This window comes from Mustela erminea, chromosome 18 (genome assembly GCF_009829155.1).
Source record: "Mustela erminea isolate mMusErm1 chromosome 18, mMusErm1.Pri, whole genome shotgun sequence".
NCBI lineage: Eukaryota > Metazoa > Chordata > Mammalia > Carnivora > Mustelidae > Mustela > Mustela erminea.
The window spans coordinates 5,691,899-5,708,868 of NC_045631.1; the positions used below are offsets into that span (position 1 = coordinate 5,691,899).

At 42.6% G+C, this 16,970-nt stretch overlaps 1 protein-coding gene and 1 long non-coding RNA gene across 6 annotated transcripts in view; one reads left to right on the forward strand and one right to left on the reverse strand.

Moving 5' to 3' along the window:
- Positions 1 to 15,396, forward strand: part of DNAH9 (dynein axonemal heavy chain 9) — a 318,732-nt gene extending 303,336 nt beyond the window's left edge. For all 4 annotated transcript variants that reach the window (XM_032322973.1, XM_032322975.1, XM_032322976.1 and 1 more), the window contains 2 exons: positions 8,217 to 8,606; positions 14,927 to 15,396. In XM_032322973.1, coding sequence (XP_032178864.1) covers positions 8,217 to 8,606; positions 14,927 to 15,154 — 618 coding nt within the window. In that variant the 3' untranslated portion in view covers positions 15,155 to 15,396. The remainder of the gene's footprint in view (positions 1 to 8,216; positions 8,607 to 14,926) is intronic.
- Positions 1 to 16,890, reverse strand: part of LOC116578519 — a 30,419-nt gene extending 13,529 nt beyond the window's left edge. Inside the window, exon 1 of one of the 2 annotated variants that reach the window (XR_004280921.1) lies at positions 16,794 to 16,890. This is a non-coding gene — a long non-coding RNA (uncharacterized LOC116578519). Of the gene's footprint in view, positions 1 to 12,342; positions 12,377 to 16,793 lie in introns of those variants that run through there. The other variant, XR_004280920.1, reaches the window with a different exon arrangement.
- Between the last annotated feature and the right edge of the window lie 80 nt (positions 16,891 to 16,970).

Genomic DNA, 16,970 nt, shown 5'->3' on the forward strand with positions numbered 1-16,970 from the left:
AGTTTTAGCAATAAATTATTTTTAAATTAAGTTATATACATTGTCTTTTTAGACATAATGCTACTGTACACTGAACAGATTACAGTACAGTGTAAACATAACTTTCACATGCACTGGGACACCAGAGCATGCATTTGCCTCACTTAATTGCAATATGCAGTTTCTTGCAGTGGTCTAGAACCAAATCCACAATATCTCTGAGGTATGCCTGTAAGCATGTTCTCAGACAACTGAGGGAATTTATATCCAGCAGGCCTAAAATGTAAGAATGTTCGAAGAAATTCTTCAGATGGAAGGAAAATGATACCATAAAGAAATCTGGATCTACACAAAGAAATTAACAACTCCATAGATATTAAATATGTGAGCTGTATTAAAGATATTTTTATCACGTAAAATAATAAAAAAATAATTGATTTTTTTAAATAATAATTACTATCAGCTTTATAATATGTAGAACCAAAATGTATATCAACGACAGCATAAAAAGTGAAAGGGGAGAACACAGTTGTTATGCTGTACGTCATGTGGCGTATTATTTGAAGGTTGATTGTGATAACTTAAAGACATCAACAGTAAATCCTAGAGGAGGGGTCAGCAAACTACTGGCCTACAGGCCAAATCCAGCCCACAGCCTGTTTCTGTAAGCAAGCATTTACTGGAATATGGTCACAACCATTAATTCACCCATTGTGTATGGCTGCTTTTGTGTAACAACTGACGAGGTGAATAGCTGCAACAAATATCATGTGGCTTATGAAGCCGACAGTATTTACTATGTGGCACTTTACAGAAAACTTGCCAACCCCGTCCTAGGGCAACCACTAAAGTAAGTAAAATATGGTAGATTTAAACTCTGTCCTATTGATAATTACATTAATTATAAATGTTCCAAGCATCCAAAGTACTGATTAGAACTGTCAGAACAAATAAATAAACAAGATGTAACAATATGCTGTTGTGTCGGGGATTCTGTCCCCAGATCACTCCCATGGTTGAAGACTGGATCTCAGCATACAGTAGACATATGACTGAGACTGTTATCATGGGCCAGTAAGAATACACACACAGCTGGATCATGGAGGAAGAGGTCACAGAAGGAGTAGGAGAAATCCATATGCAGACTTCCTTCTGCTATCTCCCTCCTGTGAGGTATCACACAGACTATGATCCTATGTCCAGAGAAAATATTTTAGGAATGATGGGGAAATCAAGACATTTTCAGATGAAGGAAAATCATAAAGGAACTTGTCACCAAAAAAACCAACCCTAAAAGATGGGGGTGGGAGGGTCTGAGATTGTGATGTAAGTAGACCCTGAACTCAACTCCTCCACAGTCACACCGCATCTACACCTATATATAGAACAATTCCTCCTGAAGAGGAAGTGAGGGCTGACTGAACAGCTTCTGCACAACAAAGGATAGAGAGTCTACATATGATGGGGGAGGGATAGTACTGACAGACGGGGAGCAGATTCACCTGCCGGAAGGGAGATGAGAGAGAAGGGGCCAGAAATTTATTTGAAGAAATAATAGCTGAAAACTCCCCTAACCTGGACAAGAAAACAGATATCCAGGTCCAGGAACCACAAAAAGTCCCCAATAAGATGAACTCAAGAATGGTCTACACCAAGACATATGACAATGTCAAAGATTAAAAATAAAGGGAGCATCTTAAAAGTATCCAGAGAGAAGCAACTAGTTATATACTGAAAAACTGGAAAGCTTTTCCTCTAAGATCAGGAACAAGACAGAAGGATCACTCTCACTACTGTTATTCAACATAATTCTGTAAGGCCTAAACACAGCAATGTGACAAGAAAAAGAAATAAAAAGCATCCAGATTGGTAAGGAAGAAATTAAACTGTCACTATTTGCAGATAACACGATACCATACACAGGAAACCCTAAAGACTCCACCAAAAAAACTATTAAAAGTAAAAAATGAATTCTGTAAAGTTGCAAGATACAAAATACCCAGAAATTCATATTGTTTCTATACACTAATAATGAAGGAGCAGAAAGATAAATTAAGAAAACTACTCTAATTGCTTCTTGGCCTTTTGGCTAGGAATAAGTTCTATTTACAATTGCACCAAAAAGAAGAGAAATACCTAGGAATAAACTTAGCCAAGGAGGTGAAAGACCTGTACTTTTAAAAAGCTCTGGGCACTGATGAAAGAAACTGAAGATGACACAAACCAATGGAAAGATATTCCATGCTCATGGACTAGGAGAACCATATTGTTGAAAATGTCCACACAACCCAAAGCAATTTACAGATTCAATGCAATGCCTATCAAATTACCAATAGCATTCTTCACAGAACTAGAACAAATTGTCCTAAAATTTATACAGAATCACAAAAGACCCCAAATAATCAAAGTAATCCCAAGAAAGAAGAAAACTGGAGGTATAACCACCCCAGATTTCAAGGTACACTACAAAACTATAGTAATGAAAATAGTACGTTATTAGAACAAAAAAAGACACATAGATCAATGGAACAAAACAGAGAGCCCAAAATAAACCCTTAATTATATGGTCAATTAATATATGACTAAGGAGACAAGAATAGACAATGGGAGAAAAGGTGGTCCCTTCAATAGATAAATGTGCTGAGAAAACTGCACATTTACCAAAAAAATGAAAACGGACCACTTTCTAATAACATACAAAAATTAACTCAAAAAGGATCAAAGACCTAAATGTGAGACGTGAAACGATAAAAATCCTGGAAGAGAAGAGAGAAAATTTCTTTGACATCAGCCACAGAAACATTTTTCTAGATTTAAAAAAAAAAAAAAATGAAATACCTACATATAAATCTAACAAAACATGTATAGGACTTGTGTGCTGAAATCTACAGAACAGTGATAAGATAAAATAAAGAATACAGAAATAAATGGAGGGACATACCATATTCATGGATTAGAAGATTACATCATATGATGTCAATTTTACTCAAATTCGTATACAGGTTTGATGCAATCCCTATCAAAATCCCAGCAAGAACCTTTTGTAGATACAGGGAAGATCATTTTAAAATTTATGTGGAAAAGCAAAGAAACTAAAATAGTGAAGACAATTTTGAAAAAGAATTAAGGAGGAGGAAGCAGTTTCCCTAATTTCAGAAATTATATAGTTATTGTAATCAAGACTGTGTGTTATTGGTAGAGGGACAGACACACAAAACAGAATAAAGAAAGTGGAAATATCTCAAATGATTTTTGACAAGTACAAAATCAAGTCAATGGGGGAAAGACAGCATTTCAGAAAAACAGTGCTGGGGGCACCTGGGTGGCTCAGTGGGTTGAGGCCTCTGTCTTTAGCTCAGTTCATGATCCCCAGGGTCCTGGGATCGAGTCCCACATAGGGCTCTCTGCTTCGCAAGGAACCTGCTTCCCCCTCTCTTTCTCTGCCTGCCGCTCTGTGTCAAATAAATAAAATCTTTAAAAAAAAAAAAAAAGAACTGATACAGCTCAACACCAAAAAAGAAGTAATCCAACATCTCTCATCATTAGAGAAATGCAATTAAAACCACAAGGAGAAATTGCCTCGCACCTGTCGGAATAGCTAAAATCAACACAAACAACAGGTGTTGGCGAGGATGTGGAGAAAAAGGAACCCTCTTGCCCTGTTTGGTGGGAATGGAAACGACTGCAGCCGCTGTGGGAAACAGTATGGAGATTCCTCAAAATGTTAAAAATAGAACAACTATATGATCCAGTAATTCCACTACTGGGTATTTACCCAAAGACTATAAGAACACTAATTCAAAAAGACATATGCACCCCGATGTTTACTGTAGCATTATTTACAATAGCCAAGACATGGAAGCAGCCCAAGTGTCCACAGATGAGTGGATAAAGAACATGTGGTATACACACACACACACACACACACACACACACACACACAAATATTACCCGGCCATAAAAAAGAATGAAATCGTGCCATGTGCAACAACGTGAAGACATCTACAGAGTATACTGCTAAGCAAAACAAGTCAGAGAAAGACAAATATCATATGATTTCACTCCTGTGGGGAAGTTAAGAAACAAAACAGATAAGCAAAGAAAAAAAAAAAGAGACAAACCAAAAAACAGACTCTTGACTAGAGAGAACACACTGATGGCCACCAGAGGGGAGGTGAGTGGAGAGATGGGTGAAACAGATGAAGGGGATTAAGAATACACTTCTCATGGGCGCCTGGGTGGCTCAGTGGGTTAAGCCGCTGCCTTTGGCTCAGGTCATGATCCCAGGGTCCTGGGATCGAGTCCCGCATTGGGCTCTCTGCTCAGCAGGGAGCCTGCTTCCTCCTCTCTCTCTCTCTGCCTGCTTCTCTGCCTACTTGTGATCTCTCTCTGTCAAATAAATAAATAAAATCTTTAAAAAAAAATTAATTAAAAAAAAAGAATACACTTCTCATGATGAGCCTTGAGTAATATACAGAATTCTTGAATCACTGTATTGTACACCTGCCACTAATATAACACTGCATGTTAACTATACTGGAATTAAAATTTTTTTTCAAAAATAAGAATGATAACACGGGACGCCTGGGTGTTTCAGTCGGTTAAGCATCTTTAGGTCAGGTCGTGTGATCCCAGGGTCCTGGAATCGAGTCCCGTGTCAGGCTCTCTGCCCAGCAGGGAGCCTGCTTCTCCCTCTGCCTGCTGCTCCCCTGCTTGTACTCTCTCTGTCAAACAAATAAAGTCTTTAAAAAAAAAAAAAAGAATGACAACTATAAATGCTGGCAAGGATGTGAATAAAAGGAAGAACTCACACATTGCCGGTGAGAATATAAAACAGCCACTCTGGGAAACAGCTGGGCAGTGCTTTAAAAACTAAATATGTCAATACCACACAACCTAAGAATTACACTTCTGGGTATTTATCCCAGAGAAATAGAAACTTAATTTCACAGGAAAATCTACACATAAATGTTTAGAGCAGCTTCATTTGTAATAACAAAACCCGGAAAGAACCCAGATGTCCTTCAGTGGGTAAAATGGGGAAACAAACCATGGCCATCTATCCTGTCTTACTGCTGTAGTAAGTTACCCCAGACTTACTGGCTTTCAAGAATTTATCTTACAGTTTTAGAGGTCAGAAATCTGAAATGGGTGCCACTTAGCTAAAATCAAGATTTGGGCAGAGCTGTATTTATTCTGCAGGTTCGAGGGAAGAAGGTAGGAAAGGCTCACTTGCCTTTCCCAGCTTCTCCCATCCTTGACCAGTGGCTTCTTTCTCCATCTTTAAAGCCAGCAGCATAGCATCTTCCAATCTATCTCTGATTCTGACTCTCCTGCCTGCTTCCAACCCCAATAATCCAGGATAAGCTCCCACCCCCACTTTAAACTCCTATCTTAATCACATCTGCAGAATCCCCTCTGCCACATGAGGTCACATCTTCACGGGTTATAGGGATTGAGATGTGAACATATTTGGAAGGGTCTTTACTCTGCCTACCACACATACTGTGGAATACTACTTAGCAATGAAAAGGAATCAACAATTTGGTACAGTGAAAAGCCTGGGTGAATATCCAAATAACTTTGCTTAGTGAAAAGCCAAGCCCAGAAGGTGAAAGTTTTGATAAATTATTCCATTTATATAATACTGCTGAAAAGACACATTTATAGAAGTGGAGAACTGATCAGTCATTACTAGGGTTATGGAAAGGGTGAGGCCAGGAGGCAAGTCAGTGTGCCTAGACGGGAGCAACGTGAGGTACACTATGGTGACAGAAATGTTTGTATTTTCACTGTATCCATGTCAGCATTCTGTTTGTAATATTGTATTACAGTTTTGCAAAATGTTAGCACTATGGACACCTGGGCAAAGAGTAGGCAAGACCTATCCGTATTATTTCTTACAACTGCAAATGTGTCTACAATTACCTCAAATAGCTTAATTTTTTTCTAAAGATTTATTTATTTATCTTAGCGTGGTGGGGGGTGGGCAGAGGCAGGGAGAAAATCCCAAACAGACTTGCCACGGTGTACAGAGCCTGATGTGGGGCTTGATCCCAGGACCCTGAGATCACAACCTGAGCTGAAATCAAGAGTCGGACGCTTAACCAACTGAGCCATCCTGGTGCCCCTCAAATAGTTTAATTTAAATAGAAAGCAATGGAAATGCTTCCCAATAAATTTTATGAGGCCAGAACTGACCTGACACCAAAACCAAAGATACTATGAGAAAAGAAAATGAAGGACAAATATTCCTCATAAATCCAAATACAAAAATCCTTAGCAAGATGTTGGTAAATGAAATCATACAAGAAAAGGTTAGTACATCATGGTCACACGGGGTTCATCCCAGAACTGCAAGGTTGGCTTTAACATTCAAAAATCAGTCACTGGAGTTCACTGTATGAATGCACTGCATAAGAAAACCATGTGATCATTTTCATAGATGAAAAAAAGGATTTTATAAAATTGAACATCAACACTTGATTTTAAATGTCAGAAAAATAAGAAAAGGGCCTTTACTCAAGTAAATAAAGGACACCTAAGAAAAACCACAGTTAATGGTGAAAGACAATTTTTTCCCTCTGAGTTTGGAAATAAGCAAGGATGTCCACCCTTATGACTCATTCATCATCGTAAAGAAGGTCCTAGATAGTGTAATGGGGTAAGAAAAGGTTACGTGGATAGAGTCTCATAAAAGAGAGGGTTTGAACTCATTCATTTTTTTCCCTTTGCACTAAATTTAATTTTGATATTTAATGTTATTTTATTAAATCAACTATTTTTAGGGAAACCTTATTAATAGCTAGGTTTTATAAACTCCACATAATAAAGAATTAGTGGGGTTGCTGGGTGGCACAGCTAGTTGTTAAACATCTGTGACTCAGGCTGTACTCTTTTGGTCTGGCTGACCTGGCACTGCTCTGATGGGGATGTTTGCCTTTTCTTTAAAATATTAAGGTATTTAGGTCTGAAAATAGCCCAGCCACTCGATTCCACGGTATTTTCTATATACACACTAGCTACGCTTTATGAGGTTCATTACGAAGTTAGTCACCTATTTCCTATAAATCGCGGGTCAGAGGGTTAGCTATCACTTGGGAACTGAAACAAGTTCCTCTTTAAGGAAGGTGTGCTTAAGTTTTTTGTTTTGGTTTTGTTTTGTTTTGTTTTGTTTTTTAAGCACTTCCAAGAGTCAGGAAAGAGCTGGGCCTAGAACTGCATGGTCCAGTGTCCCATCCACAGGCAGGGCAACTCTAGGCCCCACAGAGACCCGACATTTCAGCAGTCTGCACTTGGGGCCAGCCAAGCGGCCTCAGTGCACACGGGCTGCTCTAACTGAACACCAGCTGGGTGGCTCATCAGCAATGGAAATGTACTTCTCACGGTCCCAGAGGTAGCGGTAGATCTGGCGCCTAGGGGGCCCCACCTCCTGGTTCACAGTCGGGTCACTTTCCTACCCCGTCCTCACAAAACGGAAAGGGCAAGGGGGCTCTCGAGGGGCTGTTTTATAAAAAGAGTGCCAATCCCATGCACGAGGGACCCACCTCACAAGCCAATCACCTCCTAATGCCATGATCACACTGAGGGATTAGGATTTCAACACAGAAATCTGGGTGGGCAGGGAGGGACACATTCACTCCCTAACACAAGCCACGTCGTGTCCTCGAACCCCTGCACAGAAACTGCTGTGCTAGAGGTGGGTATTCTTCAAGAAATTGCTAGAGACCCTTGTCATAACCAAAGTTACAAAATCGAACGTAACAATGGTTTTCAGTGGAACCTTTCTTCACGAATTTTACGTCGTCGTTGGAAGAGGGCTCCTTCCAAGTGGGCTGTAAATCTAATACGTTGCTTCCAGAGGAAACCCTTGACTTGGGGCAACACAGACCTTCCAGGCTTGGGCCTTGGGTGCTTTGGAGCTGCACACAGAAGCCTGCAGGGCTGCTGCAAAGGATGGAGGAAACCTGAGCTTGGTAGATGGAAGGAGCAGGGAATAAATAGGGGGTCTGAGGTCTGCAGTGGACATTAACTACTGCCGGTCGATGGGTGTAGACTCTGACATCATGAAGCAGGGAGAGTTTGAAAGTCTGCCAATCAAGTATTAGACAGGGACAGTCCCTGTGTCCCATCTCCTGTCTGGCTGGCTGTGTGCCATAAGCCAGTGGTCCCTAAGGTGGGTTGTTTCCAGGGACTTGCTGCCCCTCACTCTCTGCCCTCTTGCTCTTTGTCTACAGGGGGAGCTCACTATGACCGGGGATATGGAGACCCTACAGAATGCCCTGTACCTGGACACCGTGCCGGAGCCCTGGGCCAGGCGAGCCTACCCTTCCACGGCAGGCCTGGGAGCCTGGTTCTTGGACCTCCTTAACCGAATCAGAGAGCTGGAGGCCTGGGTAGGAGACCTGGCAATGCCGTCCACGGTGTGGCTGACTGGCTTCTTCAACCCCCAGTCCTTCCTGACTGCCATCATGCAGTCCACGGCCCGCAAGAACGAGTGGCCACTGGACCAGATGGCCCTGCAGTGTGACGTGACGAAGAAGAACAGGGAAGACTTCAGGAGCCCCCCTCGGGAAGGGGCCTACATCCATGGCCTCTTCATGGAAGGCGCTCGCTGGGACGCACAGGTAAATCTTGGGGGGAGCCTCAGGGCGTCCTGTGTGGGCTGATGAACTTACATACTGCCTCCACAGAGTGTGACCCTGAAAAGGGATGTCCCGGGATCTTCTGGCCTAGCTACCCTGCCCTTGAGGCTAGCCAGCCACTCTCATAGAGCCAGGGGTGGCACGAGGAGCACAGACTCCACAGAGTGCATAGAGTACAGTGACAAAAAGCAAGGGCCCTGGACCCAAGCGCCTGGGTCTGAACACCACCACCACCATCTACTGCCACTGTGACCCTGGGACATGGTTCCCGCTCTCCGAAGCGGTTTCCTCAAGTGTTAAATGGAAAAATAGAGTTGCTGCCAAGATGAATATGGTTACAATGGCGGACATTTGGAAGAGGGCTGGCACTTAGAGAGTGCTCCCAAAGTGTTGGAGTCAGCTGTCCCTGCTAGTGGCTGAGGCCCGTCCTCACCCCTCAACCACAGCCACTCTCCTCATTTACGAGCTCTAGGAGGGCAGGCGTCCCTTCTGCCTTTTACACTGCCCCCATCTGCAAAAGAAGCCCAGTAGATATGACCTTGCAGGACGTTCTGAAAGGATTCCTCACTGAAGCCTAATAAAAACGAGTAACCCTAAGATTGGCTCGGATAAATGACACGAGCAAGGATGGAGGACACTTTACATCTGTTATACCCATGACCAGGAAGGAGTGCTGAGTCAGACACCCTGCTTGGTAAGTGACACTTCACTGTTCCCAGCAGTCAGCCCCAAGTTAATGGGGAAAAACTGTTAGGACCTACAGTAATGCAGACGGCCACATAAACAGACACACACAGCTGCACTGGGCTAAGCAGTGTCTACCAAAATTCAACCAGAATCTCAGAATGCACCCCTATCCAGAAACACGGTCTTTGCGGAGATAAGTGGTTACGATGAGGAGAGCAGAGCAGGCCCTAAATCCAAGGACTGGAATCCTTAGAAGAAGGCCATGCTGGAGGCACAGAAGCCAATGTCCTGTGAGGACAGAGGCAGAGACTGCTGGCCAGGGACTGCCAGCAGCCACCAGAAGCTAGGAGAGAGACAGGGGACAGTTTCTGCCTCAGAGTCTCCAGAAGGAACAGATCCTACCTACACCTTGATTTAAGACTCTGGCCTTTAGCACTGTGAAAGAAGACATTTCTGTTTTAAGCCATCAAATTTATAGTAACTTGTTACGGCAGCCCTATGAAACCGACTGAGGGCCTATTAACAGAGAGGACAACAAAGTGGGAAAGTGCTTATACAACCTTGAGAAGGAAGTTGACTTCTCCCCTCCACCTGAACATTTGTTCAAGATCCCGTCCGTGGGGATCACACATGGATTGTAGGTATAGTGTGGCCTAGGGTGGCCAGAATTAGAATACCAAAAAACACCAAACTGAACAATTAGGAAGGATGCTCAGAAGAGCACTGGCACTGTGGGAGAGGGGGAAAGGACACAGAGTCCAATAACCTCTAATATCGTATTACCTTGTTTCTTCATAATAATAACTTCCCAAGAAGTAATACCTACCCACCAAGAACTCTGGTTCTCAAGTTTCTGCTCCCAGAAAGATGTCAGCAAACTTAAGAGTAAGAATATCCAAAAATCCTTTCCTCCATAAAATCGTAACACGGGACCAAAATTGTCAGAACCAACTTTTTCACAGAACTCTAGAAATCAACCAAAGGGGGCGCCTGGGTGTCTCAGTGGGTTAAACATCTGCCTTTGGCTCAGGTCATGATCCCAGGGTCCTGGGATGGTTTCCCTCATCAGACTCTCTGCTCAGCGGGGAGTGTGCTTCTCCCTCTCCCTCTGCCTGCCACTCCTCCTGCTTGTGCGCACGCTCGCTCTCTCTCTCTCTCTCTCTCTCTCTGACAATAAAGAAATAAAATCTTGGGCGCCTGGGTGGCTCAGTGGGTTAAGCCTCTGCCTTTGACCTTCAGGTCATGATCTCGGGGTCCTGGGATCGAGGCCCACATTGGGCTCTCTGCTCAGCAGAGAGCCTGCTTCCCCCTCTCTCTCTGCCTGCCTCTCTGCCTACTTGTGATCTCCATCAAATAAATAAATAAAATCTTTAAAAAAAGGAAAGAAAATCTTTAAAAAAAATTTTTTTTAAATCAACCAAAGGCTTTTAGCAATTCAAAGAGTGGGGTTTTTTGTTTTTTGTTTTTTTTAAAGAGCAGAAGCAGGGAGGAGGGTCAGAGGGAGAGGGAGAAGCAGACTCTCTGCTGAGCAGGGAGCCCAACAAAGGGCTCAATCCCAGGGCCCTGAGATGATCACCCAAGCCAAAGGCAGACACTTAATTCACTAAGCTACCCAGGCTCCCCTAAAGAGTGTTTATGGAAGAAAAATGTCCAACTCAGTAAGAGGAGCAAGCTTTGCAGCCTTTTAACTTGCTCTCTTCCATCCCTTCCCCACCAACTCCGTGGAGGCCTTGGAAAGCAACATGCCCAGTCACAGTGAAAACTGCAGCCTTCCAGCCACAGGAGGTGGCAAAATGGAGCTGGAGTACTTTCAAAGCCCCATTCCCGGAAAACAGGCATTATTTTCCCCATGTACTGGATTCCTGGAAGACCCCATTTACAAGTCTGCCTCTACTTGACCTGAGCTGGAGCTCACCCAGAGCAACAGCCTTTCCCCCCAAGGGCATGTACTGAAAACAGGCAACCTCAAAGCTTGCCTGAGGTGGTAGATAACAGTGCCAATAACAGGCTAACCAAAAGGCTTAAAAGGAGAAACTGGAGAATGAGATGACCTCCAAGATGTCCCTGGAAACCCAGAAGGCCATGTCATGTGCAGTGCTGTGCACATGCTCAAGAAAGACTGGAGAAGGCTGGAAGCTCACCTCTGGCTGAACTTGAGGCTCTGTGAAAGCAGGAAGCGAAGGCTAAGGCAGAGTTTTAAACTGCCCTGCTGAGCAATGAAGACATGCCCAATGTATACACAGAGCCCCTGAGCAAAAACCCTGAGACTTACCAAAATCTCTGGCCCATTACTTTCTAACCACTAAGCCAACTGAGCAGGCCACTTCAGTAATCATATGTGACACAGGCTTTATAGAATTATTTCAGTAAAGTCACTAAACCATTAACAACAACAAATCTTACAGAGGGAGAGCTGATCGCAAGAGCTGCCACATTATAGTTTTTAAAATGTTCAAGTTTTCAAAGAAAAGTTATGAGACATGCAAAGAAACAAAAAGGGGGGAAAGCGGTCACCAGAAATGGTCCCTGAGGGAGTTAAGTGGGATATACTAGGCAAAGACTTTTAATCAGTCATTTTAAATATGTTTAGAGAACCAAAGGAAAGTATGTGAACAGTGTCTCACTGAAGAAAGAATACTAATAAGGATAGAGATTACATTTTAAAAAACCAAGTAGTAACTCTGGAGTTGAAAAGTATAATACCTTAAATGAAAATTCAATAGAGGAATGCAACAGTTGAAGATTTGAGTAGGCAAGGATCACCAAACTTGGAAATACATCAATTAAGATTATCCAATCTGAGAAGTAGAAAGATAAAAAGAATGAAGACAAATGAACAGTTTAGAAAACTAAGGGATGCCATCAAACATACAAACATCCACATAGAGTCCCAAAAGGAGAGGAGAGGAGAGAAAGAGCCAGAAAGAATATTTGAAGAAATAATGACCACTTTCCAGATTTGATAAAAACATCAATCCACACATCCAAGAATCTCAACAAAATCCAAATAGGATAAACCTAGAAATCATACCTTGAGGCTCCGGGGTGGCTCAGTCTGTTAAGCTTCCAATTCTTGGTATCAGCTCTGGTCTTGATCTCAGGGTCGTATGTTCAAGCCCCACATCGGGCTCTACTCTGGGCATGGAGCCTCCTTAGAAAGAAGGAAAGGCAAGGGAGAAGGAGAGGAAAGGGAAAAGGAAAGGAAAAAGAAAAAAAGAAAGGGAACATGAAAAGAAAAAGGAAAGGAATAAGGAAAGGGAAAAGGAAAGAAAACCCATACCTTGACATGTTATAAGATAAAGAGAGAATCTTGAAAGCAGCCAGAGAAAAGCAATTCATCACATACAAAGGGTCCTCAATGGAGTAAAGAGCTGATTTCTTGTAAGAAACCAGGAAGGCCAAAAGCCAGTAGAATGAAAAGTCAAACTGGTCAAAGAAAAATACTGTCAGCCAACAATTCTATATCCAGCAAAACTATCTTTCAAAAATGAAGGCAAAATTAAGGCAATCCCAGGTTACAAAGAGAGAAAGAGGGGCACCTGGCTGGCTCAATCTGTTAAGCATCTGACTCTTGATCTCAGCTCAGGGTCATGAATTCACAGAGAGACAAAGAGAGAGAGAATTTACCACTTCCAGGCCAGACCTATAAGAAATACTTAAGGGAGTCCTTCAGGATGAAATGAGTTACAAGACAGTAAGTCTTGTAGTCCACATGAAGAAACAGAGTATCAGTAAAGGTAATTACATATGTAAACATAAAGGAAAGTATAAACAAATTTTTTGGTAACTTTTATTTCTTTCTTAACTGATTTAAAAGACAATTGCAAGAAGCAATAACTATAAATCTGTGCTAATAAGCATAAAAAATGTAATTTTGTATAATGAAAACAACAGAAGGTCTTAAGCACAGGAAGGGTAAGGAATGGAACTTGTAAAAGAATAAAGGTTTTGTATACTCCTGAAATTAAGTTGGTATTAGCCTGAAGTAGATTTTTAATACATTGATGTTAATTGAAATCCACAGGGAAACCACTAAGAAAATATTTTAAAACAATGAATGAAATAACAAGGGAATCAAAATGGTACAGTAAAATATATCTACTGAACAGAAAAGAAGGCAGCAAAGGAGAAAGTGAGGAACAAAAAAGACAGAAGACATATAAAGCACATAGTTAAGTGGCAGAGGTAAACCTCACCTTATCAGTGATTACATTAAATGTAAATAGATTAAACACTACAGTTGAAAAGAAGAGCATGGCAGAATGTATTTTTCTGATACTCTGTCTACAAGCAACACACTTTAGATTCAAAAACACAATAAACTGAAAGTAAAGAGATGGAAACAAATATGTCACCCAAATAGAGAATTCAACCACAGTAACTGGAGACATCAATACCCCACTACTAATGGTGAGTGCTAATGGTTAGAGTTTCTTTCGGGAGTGATGAAAATGTTCTGGAATTACAATGCGAAGACTGTACATTAAAAAACACTGATTCATTGCATTCTAAAAGGGCTGGTGTTTATGATATGTGGGGAAAAAAGAAAGGTTCTACCCTGTTCCCACTCCCTGCCATAAAGTTGCTCAGGTTAAATGGGCCCCCACCATTTACCTTAGTTCTGTTACTCTTCGTGCCTTACACCAGTTTCTCATAGCACCGAAAAGGCACATTCTCCCCTTTAAATAAACTTTATGGGAAATGAGCCAAGCTCTATCCATAGTAGAAGGGGCTGAATCACCAGCACAAAAAGCAAGGAATCTGTGAATCACTTTGGATCAACATTTCCCAAAGTACGTTCCATAAAACACTAGTGTCATGGGAAATAAATAGGTTGCAAAGAAAAGAGTCCTGCGGTCAAATAAGTTTGGGGAAGCCCAGGTTAAATAAAGTTCATCTCTTTTCTTTATTGCTAGGATTTCTTGTCTTCATTGTGCTAGAGTGCACTATAAAGCTTCAAGCCCAGGGTACGATAAACACCATTTCCCAAGTTTATTTGATGAAGGAACCCTTTTATTCCTGAAAACATTTCACAGGACTAGTAATAAATAAATTAATTCATTAATTTAAAAAATAATAAACTGTCCCAGATCAGTCTAATGGGATATCTCAGAAAACCACAGAGTCCCCAACTGGAAAGCTACAGACTAGTCAGGTCCTCTCTGTCACATGAGTAAAGATAGAACATACCTCTGCTCAAAGTCAAAATGACCTTGAGGGCAGATGAGGTCCCAGAGGAGACTGAACAGGACATAACCAAACTCTTAAAACCTAAAGCATTTGCTGGCAGGAACTGTGTCTTCCTCGTCTTTAAATCCCTAGCACCTAGCATGACAACATCTGGCAAACAGTCGCATTTGATACGCTTATGAAACAAAAGGATGAAAAAATACAAAGAGACTCGAGTTTCAAAGGGATTAATTTGTATGAGACACAAAACAACTTCTAGAACTCTCCTTCAAAAAGTGATTTAGACTGGAAAACAGCACAAGTAGGTTTTCCGCATCTCAGATGCATTCCAACGCGGGTTGTTGAGCAAACCTGGAAGGCAGAAGGCTGGCTCGCCAGGCTCTGGCTCTGATCTAAACTGGCTCTTTTCCTGTTCTTGTCCTCAGGCTGGGATCATTACAGAGGCAAAGCTGAAGGATCTGACACCCCCCATGCCTGTGATGTTCATCAAGGCCATTCCTGCAGATAAGCAGGACCGCCGTAGCGTCTATCCTTGTCCTGTGTACAAGACTTGCCAGCGGGGACCCACCTACGTGTGGACTTTCAACCTGAAGACTAAGGAGAACCCATCTAAGTGGGTTCTGGCTGGAGTCGCTTTGCTTCTCCAGACTTAGCTGCCTGCAGAACCACTAAGAAAACAAGGCTGGGCTGCAGGCTGCCCAGGACGCGTTGGGGAGGGGAGACGGAGATGCACAGATAAAGAATCACACATACTCACAATTCTGTAGAATTCTTGTAGGGAGCCTGGAGAGAAGTGCCTAAAGTAAGGCAGAGCTTGAGGAATACAGACCCAGGAACAAGGGGAGAAGCATTTCTTAACATTGCACTTTTCCTAATAAAGTGATTGATTCTTCAAGTGTGTCTGGTCCCAGCTATGAGAGCGACAGAGTCATACATGAGCCTGAAGAGACCGAGAGAAACAAACCACAAACACTTGAGCCCTGATGTTGGTACCCGACACGTACTCAGCGCTCTAGCTCCCAGCTACTCTGGGGATTAGACACACCAGCTCACCCCCGAGTCTGCATTTTGACAAGCTCCCTGGGTGATATGTACGCACTTTACGGTTTAAGAGTACTATGGATCAGGGATCGCCCAGCTTTTTCTGTCAAGGGCCAGACAGTAAAGAGTTTAGGCTTTGCCAGGCCTTTGTCTCTGTTGCAGTGACTCAACGCTGCCACCATGGCCCCAAAGTGGCCACAGCACATACTAAGTGGGTGTGGCTGGGTTCCAATAAAACTATTTGCAAAAACAGACGGTCGGCCATATTTTGCAGATCATTGCTCTAGAGGATAAGGGACACACACCTATGCTATCTATCCTTCATTAATCCACACATGACTTCAATCGGTTAAACACCTACAGTTTGCTGAGAACACAACTGTGAACGAGGTAGGTTGTTTCCTTGTATCTCTATCATCCTGCAGATCATTTAAGAGGGACCCATGGAGAAACCCTTTACATCAAGCTTTTTAACCTAACAGTTTTCTAGATTCTTCTCTATGGAACAAATTTTCACTAGAAGCCCAAAGAGTTCCACAGTTCTAAAGAGCTCTTATAGGGAGGCCTGGGTACCCAGAAGAGTCCAAGAGGGCACAGTATTCCTTCTAGAATCCTTAATTCTGCCTATCTTTAATGAATTATGACTTAGAACATTGGCCCTAAAACTTAAGCAGACACCAGAGTCCCCTTGGAGGGCTGGTTAAAACAAAGACTGCTGGGGGCCACCCTTCAGAATTTATGGTTCAGTAAGTCTAACAAACTTCCAATGCTGCTGGTTCAGGAAACACATCTGCAGAACTGATCTGAAACATAAAATCCTGGGGTGCCCAGATGGCTCAGTCGATTAAGGGTCTGCCTTCAGCTCCAGTTATGATCCCAGGGTCCTGGGATCAAGCCCTGCATCCAGCTCCTTGTTCAGTGGGAAGCCTGCTTCTCCCTCCCCCTCCGCCACTACGCCCTGCTTGCGCGCTGTCAAATAAATACTAAGTAAATAAAATCCCAGCACTCTATAAATCTCTGCTGTACCAAATACAAAATCAAATGCTAATTCCTCACGAGCCTCAGCCTTCCCCATCCTCCGCAACAGTAAAACAAGAGCAGGGGAGAGGAGGACCAAGACAGAAGGAAGGCGGAGCAAGACACTGTGAGGCATGTGATTCTGAAGAAAGGACAAAGCGATTAGCAAACGTGTCCCCCCTCCAGACAGAACTGAAAGTAGGTCAACACTACTGACTTCTTCCTGATACCTACTGACAACAGGAGATCATGAAGATCATTTAGGGGTGCCTGGGTGGCTCAGTCGATTCACTGTCCCACTCGATCTCAGCTCAGGTCTTGATCTCAGGGTCCTGAGTTCAAGCCCCGTGCTGTGCTCCACGCTGGGCATGGAGCCTGCTTTAAAATAAATAAATAAATAAATTTTAAAGC